General features: G+C 44.4%; 1 protein-coding gene across 1 annotated transcript in view; it reads left to right on the top strand.

The window, feature by feature from the left end:
* Positions 1–14,374, top strand: part of LOC146199392 (uncharacterized) — a 68,656-nt gene that overhangs the window by 40,741 nt on the left and 13,541 nt on the right. Inside the window, exons 12-16 of the mRNA XM_084594841.1 lie at positions 3,495–3,636; positions 6,172–6,277; positions 9,265–9,320; positions 12,107–12,304; positions 13,830–14,110. Of these exons, the coding sequence (XP_084450967.1) occupies positions 3,495–3,636; positions 6,172–6,277; positions 9,265–9,320; positions 12,107–12,304; positions 13,830–14,110 (783 nt within the window). The remainder of the gene's footprint in view (positions 1–3,494; positions 3,637–6,171; positions 6,278–9,264; positions 9,321–12,106; positions 12,305–13,829; positions 14,111–14,374) is intronic.

Raw genomic sequence — 14,374 nt, 5'->3', positions numbered from 1 at the left:
TTCAAATATGTTGTTAGTTTTCTTCTACATAAATTTGCTGAGTAGTTACAGCAACTTTGCTGTTCCAGACTTGCGGGAAGCTTGTAAAAATATCTACTGAAGGGAAATTGCTAAAATGCACATGGATCTGTTCCTGAATGTCTAAGGAACACAATAAAACAAGTTTTGTGCTCCTGCCTTACTACAAGCCAAAGTTATGGAAGTTTTAAGTTTCAGCTTCACAAGTGCAACCACCCCCTTTCTACATCTTCTTATGTTTAAAAATTTTTCATGCAGTTGAGACCTTGTATAATAGCTTTATTGTGTTCCTTTAACACTCACGAGCCAGTAAAAAAAAAATCATTACAATCTAACGAGTAGGAGAGCCACAATGCCACCCGCAAAATAGAAGGGTAGGCAAAATTTTCATTTTGAGAAAAATGGAAAAAACGAATTGCAATGTCAAACACTAATTTAATCAAACAAAAACTGTAGAAATGCAGGCCACTGTGGCCTAGAAGGCTCCTGGACAGTAATCTGCATTGGGTTTGCCCTTCTGCTTTCGTTTTGCAGCAGTCTGAAAAGCTGCAGAGGAAGCACGCTTCCTCTCTGCTTTCAGACATTCACTGGTGCAATGCACACGTTTACAATTTAAAATGGCTAGAAACCTCCAGGAATGTAGTCTCTTTGCTTTCCAACGTCCAAGTGTCGCCTCTTTCATTTTGATTTGCAGTTGCAGCACATTCAGTTGTCACTTCTTCGTGTGTTTTTTTTTTTTTTTTTTTTTTTTTTTTTTTTTTTTTTACTACGTCGTTTTGCTACGTCCTCGCATCAAGACCGCGGTGAGGAACGTTTATTGCGGAAAAGAAATGTAATTTGGAGCTGTTTGCTGCTTCCCAGTGCTCTGCATTGCACTGGAAGCAAGTGAATTCCCTAAGGACTATGAACGAGGTCCGATCGGCGCAAACGCGCGGCGAGCTCTACGAAGACGACGTGTCCCGCAGTTTACGCATTGGAGAATAAGTTTGACGGCGATTCCTTATCCCCGTTCACTTTTTTAAATGCCAATATCGCCGTCGTATGTTTTACGCTCCGCCAATCTCGGCAAACTGTTTAGATCTGACGATCGTGAACTCCGCATCGCCAAGCGGACTGTCCGCCGCGCTGCCGTCATCGTTACGAACACAATCCGTCTACCGCTTCGTTGCTGAAGTTGGCACGAGTTCAAGATTTTCCTGTTTTGAGCTTATCTTTCTGCTCATCTGCGGCCTGCGTTATCACTGTCGCGGCGGGTGCAACTGCTGGCAGTAGCAGTCCCCCGTGCTGGGGAACACGCTAGGCCTACTTCAGGCTCGTCACACGATCGTTCGACGCGCGATTTCCGTCGGCCGGAGCGCGCACAGCCGGGGCAGGACATAACTTGAGATGATTATTCAACTATTTTTTTCACTTTTTTCACAAATTCTTGCCATGAACGCACCTCGCAGTTCGGAACCAAGCGCGGCCGGCGTCACGCCTCCACCGTCTCCCCGCGGCTCGGGCGCGCCGAGCAGACGCCGTCAGCCAGCTCCACCAATGCGGGGACGCCTTATCGTCACGTGCACCCCGAAAGCCAATGGGATTGCAAATGACACGTTTTCTTTTTTGCTATTTTTTATGCGACCAATGGGCGAATGTAAACAGCGGAGGCGGCAGTTTGAAGACGAAAGGCGGCTCTTTCGAATGAGACCAAGATGGCTACGGTGCCGCGCACAAAATGGGAGCTACGCCTCGCGGAAAATGGTTGTTTCGGGGGTCGTTTTCGGGCCAAATTTGGGCGACATCGATTATATAAATTGGCATTGTGACTAAAATACCGACCCTAGAGATGAAAAACTTAGCAGATAGGTAGATAAAGAGCTACTGATTTCGCAAATCACATTTTCTAAAAAGTGATTTTTTCGCGATTTTTTGGTCCGCAAGACCCGTGTCCCCCCTTAACAACGGGGTTATACTGTATATCCGTGTTCGTTATAGCGAGGTTCGACTGTGTTCAATATTCGTGTTTTTTCCGTGATTCGATTGTTCAGCATTCAACTTTCCTCATATGTTTAGCGGGGTGTAAGATATTTCATGGGATTTATTTCACATATTTGATCGGGATACAAAGGGCAGCATTTTGTTACTCAAAACTGACATATGCCTGTGGGAAGCACCTAAAGGACTGAAAGTACAAAAAATAATTAAGAAATAATACCCTTTCAAGATATTCCTCACTTGTTACACAAGGCCTAAGGTTCTTAGAAGTGTTTATTATGCATTTTTGCTTGAGTCATCAAGGGTAGCTTTTGCTGCTCAAAATCGAAAGATATGCTGTTTGGCTTTTTTTTTTGCAGCGTGTGGGTTACATTTGCCCAGAAATATTTTTTGCTGTTCCCTCTTTCATGGACTATTGCCGTTTTTTTTAAAATTGCCTGTGTGTTTTTGAGCTGTTTCTTTGATAAAAATAAAATTCAGATTTCTAATTTTGGAAGTTTTTTTGTGGTGTGCTATATTTTCTGTTTTTTGAGCAAATTAGAAATAAAGTGTGTTATGACGGCAATCATTTAGTCTTCCATTGTGATCATTAAAATAATTGAATTGAATATACTTCTGCAAAATAATTTTGTTCACTGCATTCTCTGCCAGTTATATCGCAGCCAGAAAGCTATCATTGTATCTGATATGCCGCTGATAATTGATTTTTATACATGGCTTATTTTTACATAGGGGCAATGGAAAAACATAAATCTCAAGAATTTGGTCATCATAAGCGATATAGCGTTATGTCTGGTATCCTTATAAATGGATTACACTTCATTCGCGCACTGTTATGAAAAGGCAGTTAGAATGTTCTAGTTGTAGCACAAGAGATGTCAAGGTGTGGGGTCTAACGAAAAAAAACAATTACTCAGCCTTTATTTTTTTCTATACCCTCATTTTGCTTGCTCCCTGGAATATCTCTTCAAAGAAAGAATGATGGCGTGAAACCTTGACGGAGAGTTCTTTGCTGATTATAGAAAGTGCAATACAGTAAAACCTCGAGTATTCGAGATTCCTGATAATTTAAACTTAATGCTTGAGGTTTTGAGCCTGATGCTTTTTTTTCTTTTTTCTTGTCGTAGTAGCCTAAGGTCTTGGCACAATTCAGTGATGTGCCGGACAGTGATGAATCCTAATATTTTTGGTGTATTCGGAAATTTTCGAAAATTCGGAAATTTCAAATATCAATTTTTCGCGTATGAATAGAAATCGAATAACAAACTTGTTCGATTTGTATTGGAAATTATAAATATTTAGCACCCCTAATCGTTATCCAACTGAAATGCATATCTTTCGAAGGTAACATATTACTCTTATCCTAGCTTGACGTCGGGGCTTATACTTCTCTCCATAACACTAACTATGGTGCCTGCTTGCATCACTGTATTAAATTTCGGCATTGCATTTTATTGGGAGCTGGTTATAATATTGAAGCTGGCCCTCCTGTCTTTCAGGCGGTTGCGGCAGGCCTGCTATGCTGCATTGTCCCTGTGGCTGCAGACAGCCCGCTCACGGCTGGGCCTCAGCTCGCTTGTGGAGAAGCTCATGCCACATCTGCTCCATGACATTGAGCCTGTTAGGGTTGCCACTGTGCAGGTATGAATTGCTCTCAGGCCAGCACTCTATTCTGCGGATTTCCGCTGCACGCCTAATTTTATCCCTCGTTTCATTTGAGGGTGCGGCATGAAATACCTACGTGTATTGTGCAGTATGCTTTGCCGGGGGTTCTGAAACTGGGTTCCATGGAACCCTTGAGCACGTTGGAATGCCTTCTTGCTTTCCTCAAACACTTAAATGCATGCTTTGTCTTTTTTGTTTTTACTTTTATTTTTTCCTACTGTAAATAGAACATGAGCTTCCATGAACCTTCATCTTGTCGAATTTAACTTGTTAGGGGCTTCTGCAAGCTTTCACAAACAAGGAGTGCAGCCTTTGAAAGTTTGTGGGGAGGCACCACAGATGCCTGGCTCCTTATGATTAATTATATTTGATATTCATGCGAAAATATGTCGGAATTTCTCTGCGATCAGTTTCCCACAGGGCAAATGTGGCGACTCTGCATTTAGTACAGTCGCCTATTTTTCGGATGGCAGATTTTCTGGACCTGTCTGATTATTCGGACTCTGCCATGGCACCGAATTTCGGAAGTTTGACATTTTTCTCATTCGATTTTCCAGACTTTTTCTCTTGATCGCAGGCCAAAAACTATGAAAAACTGCCGCAACATTACTGACATTTTGTTTTTCCAAAACATCAAACCCACGCTGCATGCATTCTTGATAGCGGGCACCGCTAGCCACGCATTCCTGCGAGTTGCAAGTTGCTGCTGCAAGCCGCGAAATGCCTTTCAGGCCTCATTCTCGCAGCCTGCTTTTCTCTCCTCGTTCAACATCTGATGAAGGTGGAACGGCGACAGAGCTCAGCCCTACGCAGAACGAACCAGGCAGCGCGGCCGGGCTTCTATAACGCGACCATATGTCGCTGCTTATGTGTAGTGGTGTGGGTCGCCATGGCACGAGTCTGCATGCAGTTCGTATGCGCGAAAATGGAGGAATTGCGAATTTGTCTAGTGCACTGAAATGCGCCCGCTGCCAGCTGACATCAAACGCCGGTCCTACATCATTCCGAAATAAAACGGAGTGCCCCACTATAAACACGACCATTCCAGTGGCGGTGGTGGCGCGCTCTTTAGAAAGCGCTCGCCGCTGCCATTCTGATCCGGCCGTTGACGACCTAGCTCCACGTTACAACTTGAAGTTGCGTTAGAAATCCAGACGGTTGCTGGAACTCATTAGACAGCGTTACTTCGTTTTTTTTAACCAACGTGCTCAGAACAGACAACTTCCACTCCTTCTGCAGAGATAGCTGCCACGGCCGCCACCGCCACTTTTTTTATTAATAAAAGTAGAACCCCGCTATAGTAAACTCTGATATAGTAAAAACTCAGATATAGTAAAGTGAAACTGAAGTCCCAGTTCATCTTTCATAGACAACTGTACATTTTTCCCCCTTTATAGTAAAGACGTCTTGGTAAAAATCGGTTATAGCAAAGTGCGCCTGGCCGCGGCGACGACTTCACAATATGACGTCGCTGTCCACGCACTGCCTAGAATCGTGAGGCAAAGGTATTTTGTTTCTGAAAACAGAAAAATGACTGTTTGTTTAAGTGGCTTTACCACTAGGCTTAGCAGCACCTGGAGAAGCCTACTTTACAGAAGCTTTGGAGCCGTGAGGGAAAGCACGCAGTGTGTCGGGGAAAAAAAGTAAAGCTGGCTATAAACATGGAAAGGAGGCAGCGTAGGCTGTTCAGAAAGTAAAGGAGAGTAAAAGTGCAGCAAGAACTAGGGAAGGGGAAGGAACAGGTGGAGGCAAAAAGTGGAGGTGCAGCGAGTGTAGTCTTACAGCACTTGACTGCCGTATACATTTATCATTTACTGCCTTTTAAAAGACAGAGACAGTAAAAAGTGGCACCATGTTCATGCAAGGCTTTGGTTTTCACATGAAATCGAACTTGGTTGCATTCATAGCCATGTTGTCATCATGCTTAAGAGGTACTTCCACAAGATGTAAACAATTTTTATAACAACAAAATTGCACGAAGAGATTATAAAAGTGAGATGGAAGGTATTTCAGAATTTTTTTTAATTAAGCAACAAGACGTGTTCAGTAAGTGCCTGTTTAACTATCAGACAGCATCTTCAGGACCATATCATCACCAGCATCTGATATAGTAAAGACCCTGATATAGCCAATATTTTTGCTGGTCCCAGTGTCTTTACTATAAAAGGGTTCTACTGTATTATTATTATGTTTTTTTTTTTTTGTCGCGAGGGGAAAAAAAAAAAGAAAGGCATTGATGTAGTCACATGGGAGCAGTGATTTTCCGATGGCCGGCGTCTCTTTGAACAATGTACTATACCAATTGTTGTGTGGTTTTCCCGCAGAAAGTGCTTGACCAGTTGTTCAACCGGCTCGGTGAATGAAGTGATGTTTGTAGTTTCACTTTTTTTCTTTTGGACTGCCTGGTTCTTCGAAGGCTTTTTTGACCCCTTGAGAGTTCGAAAAGTTGATTGGTGACAATGCTTTTAAGGTTGGTTGACCTTTAGTTCATTGTTTTCTTTTCACTTTCAGCTGGCCTCCAGGAATGGCAGCTCAACTCCTCACAAAGATCGAAATAAAGTGGAAGACAACTTTAACCTGGAGTTCTCTGCTCAGTTGTGTGAACAAGCCCTTAAAGGTAACCCACAGAGCTCTCTTTTATTTCTCCAGCATTGACAGCATTGGGCTCCACTAAACAAAACCCTTTGTGGGCATTGCATTGACCATGGTACACTCATTTTATTAACACTGCATGGCTGCTGTGGGTGTGCTGCGAAGATGAGCCATTTGATGATACAGGAACAATGCTGCTTTCTCTTTTTGTGGAGAATACTGGCGAAGGTAATCTCTGACGGGGCAGCGGAGGGTGAAGGCGGAATGTAGAGTGGAAGTTGTTGATTACCTGCCACTGAATAATGGTAATGTCATGCTCAAGGAGTGACCAGTTCACTTCTGGAAGGCTAGACTAACATCCTATGTTCTAGATGTACTTGTCTGTTCAGTGCATCTTAAAAAAGTTCTTAGGAAAATGGCTTGCTACATGGAATTCAGTGTAGCAGCGTTGCAGGCAGGCGTGCTAACCTTTCATCGTTGTCATAGTGGAGCCAGCGTGCAGACGATCATCCGTGCCGTACCGACCGCAGCTGGCTCTGAGAACAAACTTATTTTATTGCTTTTATCACTCCCACCAACAGGACCACACAAGTTAGCGATCCTCAAAAGGGATTTGTGTTCGGCATTCGGCTTATTATTTAATGAAATAACGAATTTTAGCGCGATCTTTTGACGCTGCCGCAAGGTATCCGCCGTATCATGGGCGCGGGGCTTGCAGGAGGCACGGTGTGCATGTCGTCCAGAGTTACGGCGATGGAGGAAGTGAAATGGGTTGCATATTTGAGAGTCTGTCATTGGTACGAAGTCTCTCTGGCACACACGAAACGTTCATAGGCAATTTAAGTCGGGGTCTACTGGAAAGTGGTAAAGGAAAAACATATCAAGCCACACTGGGACTGTCGTTGCATGCTTCCCGCATATGAATGCTCTCGGCAGTCAGCTTTCAATTTCTTCGATTATTTGTGCAACCCACAATCATTGCCGTCCTGATGACGTTACTGCCAAAAACGGCACTAATGAATGGATTTAAGTCTTTAACGGCAAAATACTGAGGACCAAGGCCACTCCGCCATCAATAAAGCATGCGAATGCACAGCTCACTCGTGACTGGCAACATTGGGCTGGGTTGGCGCAATGAAGGTGGTTAGAGAGTATTTTCTTTCTCTCTGCCTTGCTTTCATTAAAACGGTCTATACACTGATATCGTTCCCAATTTCATAAATCACTAATTAACATCTAGCAATGGGTCTAGATGTGAAAATGTCAAAGCATTGAGAGTTCTGCCGTGCCGCCTGGTGGATTGCCCAACACTACGTTGTGGATTTCACCTACATTTGCCTAGATAGCATGCACATATGGCATATCATATCTATGTTAAATTAAGGGGCAGCACAGATAAATTTCATGATGATGACGTTCACGGCACAGTGCATAAGTGAGTTGCAGTTGGAACTGATGAAGGCGACAAGGTTTGCTGCACAATGCGATAGTGTGTTGCAGTTTTACATGAGCTGTGATTGGCTGTCGTGATAGCATAGCGTTCTCGTGCCTGGTCCCAAGAAGCTGATCTGTCTGTTCTGCTGTTCTGGCATCAATTCAAAACCCAGTCATGGAAATGTTTTTTTTTTTTCTTTTTTTTTTCTATTGACAGTTTGTGCGGACGCGCACTGTCCACAATTCCTGTGCAGTACTTGGCTGTGCATGACCTTACATACAGAGAATGCCCACAACACATAAAGGTGGACAACTGTGTCAGGAGTGTGGCAGAGCAACTTTTTTTTTTTTTTTCCGCCTTTATTTTTTTTATTTGTGCTAAACAACTGTACACGAACAGTTTGTTGGACCCATAGCCTTTACGGCTAGTAATGGGTCCAAATGAAAAACAAGTACAATGTTACTGCAGACCTTGTACAGAAAAACATCAAAATTAACACACACAACCAATTTATTCCGACAGTTCCATGAAAATTAGATATTGTTTTAAAGATGCCGAAAAGTTATTTTTTTCCTTAACTTCATTTGGGACTTCATTCCTCAGATGGGCTCCACTATATTCTAGGAGTCTCCGGCCGTACATATTATAACAAGGTGGTAAATTAAATAGGTTGTTAGTTGCAGCTCTTGTTTGTTTCATTGGTAATCTAAATGAACTAAGGGGCAGGGGGTTGTTAGATTTTATTACAGTGTTTACTATTTCAGCTATCTTCAGTTTATATGCCATTGATAGCGGTAAGATGCGAAGCTGCTGTAAAAGTGGCCTACTGGGGTATGTACTATTTGAATAAGTTATCATACGAATAGCTCGTTTTTGAAGGCGAGAAACAGGATCTAGGTATGTTTTATATGTACCACCCCATGTTTCCAGACAATAGGACAACTGACTGTGCACAAAGGCGAAATACAGGATGCGTAAAATTGGAAGACCAAAGCAGTCCCTGGCCCTTAGTAAAACATGACAAACATAAGCTAATTTGGAGCAAATGTTATTAATTTGTTCTTTCCAGTGCATATCTGAGGTGAACAGGACACCAAGATACTTATATTGGGGTACCCTCAGCAGATTCATGTTGTCGATAGTTGGAGATATAGGTTCGTAGTTCATGTTCTTTCTGCGCGAGTGAAATACGGTGTACTTTATTTTCTCAGTATTAAGGGTTAGCCGATTACTTTTAAACCACTGCGAAACTTGATTAAGCTCTTCATTAATGATGCATTTAACTTCTTCACCCCCATCCCCCACCCCTCCCCAGGATTGGAGAATGCGCTAGTTTTTAATTTATATACAATGCTTCAGGGGTGTGGAGAGTAGAGCTGATATAGCCCTCCTCCTCTGCTACTGTGGTGCTTTTCATGCAGGAGTGGCTCTGTCTTCATGCCTTGCTGGAATTCGCTTATAAGCATATGGATCTTGGCCTGCTTAAAATGGCGTGTAGCGTTTTGATTCAGTAGAAGGATGCCTGCACTGGGTAATTTTGTGTGCTGGAACATTTTTTTGCCTCTCCTTTTCTGCAGCTTTGCAGAGCCTGGTCTACGCATATGGGGCTGCAATGAAGCCGGAAGCAGTTCAGGTGAGGTTGGCATACTCTTCCTTAGTGCCATAAAAATGTTGGCCTGATAATGAGCTGTATTTTATCACTTTAGTCGAGATTTCAATATGTAGTTATGGGAATGCTCCGCCATTTGCGCCATTTTAATAAAGCTGCTACATGCTTGGTCCCGAAACATCGGGTTCTAATAAATAGTTTGGTTGGTGATAAGTGTTTCTCAGACTTTTGTTTCAAGTACCCAACCAGGCGGAGTTCGCCGAAGATGTTTTCGTTCAAGTCATTGCTGTTCCATACAGGGGCTTATTTTGCAAAATAGCGCCAAAGCGAGCTGCCATTAGCATGATGTGGAATCATAGCACATTTTAGCACGTGTGGATGTTATACAGTCGAACCCAGATATATCGAGCTCGAAGGGGATCGCGAAATAGTTCGATATATCGATAATTCGATATACAGAAATCGGCTTGTGACGGCACTTACGATGCGAAAAAACGATACCGTATTTGTCGCGTAATCAACCCACTCGCATAATGAACCCACCCTCCACTTTTGCACCGAAAATTTAAAAAAAAAAAATGCGTTAAGGCCAGCTCGCTTGAGCGATTTCAGCAACAGAGCGAAAAATTTCAAACTTATTGGAACTGCGTCCCTCTCGCCGCTCGAGCCGCCGCGGCAGCTCAAAACAAGGTTTCTGTGTCGCCGCGGCAGAAATCGCGAGTGTTTTCGCTTGCATGTCGATCACGCGCGTCACTCCGTTTCGGTCGTCTCATCCACAGCTCATTTCTTGGCAGCGTGCCAAGATGCTGCGCAGCGATAACGTCAACGTCGGTCTAGAACGTCGGGGCGCGTTTATCTTTTGATAGCTCCTTTGGTGGCGGGGAGCGAACTTAGCAGAGTGCCCGTGATGGCTTGATTGCACAAGCCTGGTTCGATTTATCACGCCGCGCTTGAGGCGGGCGTCATGATCGCAGCAACTGACTGCATGCTTTCGTTGATTCATACATGCAAGGATAAACGACTCCCGCAAAAAAAAAAAAAAAAAAAAAAAAAAAAAAAACTGCCACTTCTTAACGTTCGAACAGCACAACGATAAGATAGGATGACTCGCAAAAAAAAAAGAGAGAGAGCTGCCGCTTTTTAACGTCCGCAGGCGCCATAGCCACATGAGCCACCGTGCGGAGAGGGTTCGCAACACACGCTGGAGAAAGCGTCCGACGCCTGTCTGAAAACGGCTGAGCTGGCTTGGCGCATGCGTAGCGCGTGCTGAAGGAGAGAGATAGCTCGGCAAAAGGATGGGCACACCCACGCACATGGCTTGCAAACGTCATGTGTTGGCGCGCGGGAGACGATAACTGCAGATGCGCGCCTTTGGGGAATGGGCGCGGCGCTGCCCAAACCAGCCGTCGCCGAACTGTCCCCTCTCATTCCTTCCGCGCGTGGCTTGAAAACGTCACGCGGCAAACGGCCAAGGGTGATGCGATCGTCTTTGGGGAAGGCACGCTTTCCAGCGCGTGGTGCGGAGTTCGATATATCACAGGTCGTTATATTGTGATATATTGTGATATTGTGATATATCACAGATATATCACAATTTCACAGGTCGTTCGATATATCGAACGACCTGTGAAATTGAGTTCGATATATGACGCGGCTTTCCTATACTTTTACATGGGATTTTCAAGGGGATATTCCGCGAGTTCGATATAACCAAAATTCGATATATCCGGGTTCGATATAACCGGGTTCGACTGTATATGAAGTTATAAGCCATGCTCATAGTGTCATCCTTGACTGCCATAAATTCCAAGTTGTGTCTAGTCTTTTCCTAAGCTTGGTTAGTGTGCATAGCGTAGTGCTTACCCGGTGTCTGCATTTACTATTTATTTAACACTGACAGACACGAACGGTTTGTGCAACGATCAGAGTCTACTTAAAGGTGTCATTCTTTTGCAGTGCACAGGGATGGTTAAAACATTGTGCACAAAAAGCAACATAGGCACATTTAGCCCTTTTACTGGGTAATGTATCACGCAATTTTCATGAGGTACCACGTGCTGCAAACTTGCTTGCAAGCAGACAGGTGCGGGTGAGCATTGTCCAAGTTGCAGCATGCTTTTGTCTTAATTGTAGCCATCACCTGACAGTGGCAGAGAAAGGATACCATAAAGCAAGAGGAAACAACTGCAAGCACATCTAGTCGAGTCCACAACACCTAGTTCGCACGCTAGTGATTGTTTTTTTACCCTAGTTGCTGAGCCTTGACGGGAGTCACCCAAGAGAAACCTTTTTTCCCAAATATTGCAGTGAGGTGTCAGGTATTAGCTTGAACAAGCTTAGTGCTAGCTCACAATTCACTGCATGACAGGTGCCTCCAGACGCAGTGGGCACACATTTGCTCGGCCAAGACGATGCCATTTCTTCTCCAAACTGTTGTCCCAAATTAAGATCATGCCAGCAGTTACGAGTGTCTCTGCCACCTGCCTGCCTTGAGTGGAATTTTTATTTAGAACGTCAGCTCTTTAGCCAGAGCTTAACACCGAGGCTCCTTGTTATCTCAGGATTGTCGTTTACATGAAATATTGCCACTTGTTAAAGTCGTAGGCCACATGAGCAGTGGGATGTTCTCATTGATTGATTGGTTGATGGATGGAAATGTAGTGTACTAATCAATTCAGCTACAATACATGTTCTCAAATTATTTCTTGTAAACCCTCCTTTGCATATTCCGCTAATGCTGAAATGACTGCCACATTACGTGAATGCCTTTTCAGTTCTTTCTTTTTCTTTTTTCTTCTGTCAAACTGCAGGAGGTCCAGCGCACTGTGGTGGCACTCCTGCTTCGTCTCCAGCCTGGTGCCCTCCTACCTCAGCCCTACCGCAGCCCAAAGTGCCGCCGTGCCCTGTATGCCTTGCTGCTTTCCTTGGCCACCAGCAGTGGTGGCCCACCACCCTTGCACTGCTGTGCACGGCTTTTCAGCATGGGCCTCAGGGATACGTGCTGCGAGGTGTGCTTCTCCTCATGTAGAGTTTGTTGTGTGTAACCTGTTACCCAATCTGGGCCCTATGTTTTATTTGGAAGTTCATGGAGGAGGTTTCCTATCATTCTCTTCTATCTTTCTCCTTTAAACTCCTCATTCCCCTTCCCCAGTGCAGGGTAGCAAACCGGAAGCTTTCCTGGTTAACCTCTCTGCCTTCTCTCTCTTTCTCTCTCTCTCTCTCATGGAGGGAGGCGGCATTTTTGTTTGAATATACAGTACATCTTGTGCTTGTGCATGCAGGTGCTTTAAGGTAGTGGGCATTAGCTGCATTGCCCTGAGCACACACACTTAGCTCTACACTACACACTTGTAGAAAAGTGCAAAGACAAAAGGAAGAAAGGAATTCAATTTGAGTTTATTGGGAACTGCTGGATATTTTCTACACATATTTAACCCTTAAGAAAAATTCTGGCATGTTGTTACTTGTTTCTCGTGCTGAGTGAAGAGACGATTGACTGCCTGTGCTGTAGACCTTTATACTAGATATGCTAAGGCTTTTCAGACATTTCAGACAGTGTGTAATAGAGCCATTTTATAGGTACTACTTCCAGTAGAGTTTTGGCAAGTTTGTTGCGGTTTGTGTTATATAAAGGGGAAATTACGGAAGCCTATCGTATGGCAGTCAGTGGAGCTAAGTGTGTGTGCCAATCAACACTTGCCTTGACAGAAAAAATTTGTGTGTTTTACACAGTAAATGAGTCATTCATGTCTGCAAACTCTCCTGCATTTCACTTCCAGTTGCATGAACAAAATCTTATTTCACTTGAAAGTTGTTCTTCACTTAGTAGTTCATTGCATCCAGTATAGGCAAACCATAATCAATTGCACATATTTAAAAAAAAAGTCTGCTCACAACCAAAGTTCTCACAGCCACTAAAGCTGTACGTTTTGTTACTTGTATGTCTGGGACAGTATGGCAGGACCTTTGGAAGCAGTCTAGTCTTTCAGAAATGGTCCACTATGAGTTGTTACGCAACCTATGCTTCTACCTCTCGCAGCATGGGACACTGGAGGGGACAAAAACAGAAATGGAATAATAGAAACAGCTGGCGCATGATGACACTAGTTTGACACCCCAAAACATGAGTTGAAGGTCCACTGCTCTTAGAATTCCTTCAGTAAGCCTGCTGCGGAAAATTTCCAGAGTGAGCGAAGTCTTGCATAGCAAAGTTCCCCCTGCAGCAGACAAGTGTAACCCCAGGACACATGCATCGGTGTTGCCCTCTCCCTCGATGTATCCTTAACTTTAACATTTCTGGGTACGGTCATTGCATTTGCACTGGGGAGTTATGCTGTTTGTTACCATGTTGTTTATTACCATGTTTTTCTTGACGTTTTCATCCCTGCTGCTGACCTATGTACTTGTTCCTTTTCTAACAAGTTATCAGCGTCGGTAACTGTCCTGTCTTGTCCTTGCACTGGTGTGCCATATCCTTTGCGCTGTCTTGCATCCGGAACGATAAGGGTTTGTATTCCACCAATGCAAATGCAGGTGGTAGAGATCTGCACACAGGCCCTGTCGTGCTTGTCGTTGCACCCACGGGGTGCTGCACCAACTGGCACACGGGCACCCCTGCGTTACTACCGGGCCAGTTGGGCCCTGGCAGATGCCACCTGCCAGACTGTGCCCCCACCGTTGGCCAGCGTGGGCTGCCAAGCCCAGCTGCAGTCGCCCCCTGCTGCGCGCCCAGTCGTGGCAACGCCACAGCTCCCACTCAAGCGCAAGGCAGCCGCCATGCACCACTTCAGAGTGAAGCGCATCACTACCCTCCAGTATGTGCACTGCTGCTTTCTCAATCACTAGCAGTAGGCCATAATTGATGCATCTTGGCTGAGCTTTTTTTTACACAGCACCAATTTGCTCTCCACTGCCTGCTGTTAACATATTTGCCTGCAGCCATTTTCAGAACCATTTACAGGTTTAACTAGCAGCTTTCAGTGGGGCATTAATGGCTTTGAAAAAACCTCTGAGTAGTGGCAGATCCTGTGGGAAGGTTGCTTTGAAACTAGGGGTGTGGGAATATTATTTCGTTTGAA

This window comes from Amblyomma maculatum, chromosome 2 (genome assembly GCF_055883805.1).
Source record: "Amblyomma maculatum isolate TAMU_Amacu chromosome 2, ASM5588380v1, whole genome shotgun sequence".
Lineage (NCBI taxonomy): Eukaryota > Metazoa > Arthropoda > Arachnida > Ixodida > Ixodidae > Amblyomma > Amblyomma maculatum.
This window is presented reverse-complemented; position numbering and strand designations above follow the sequence as displayed.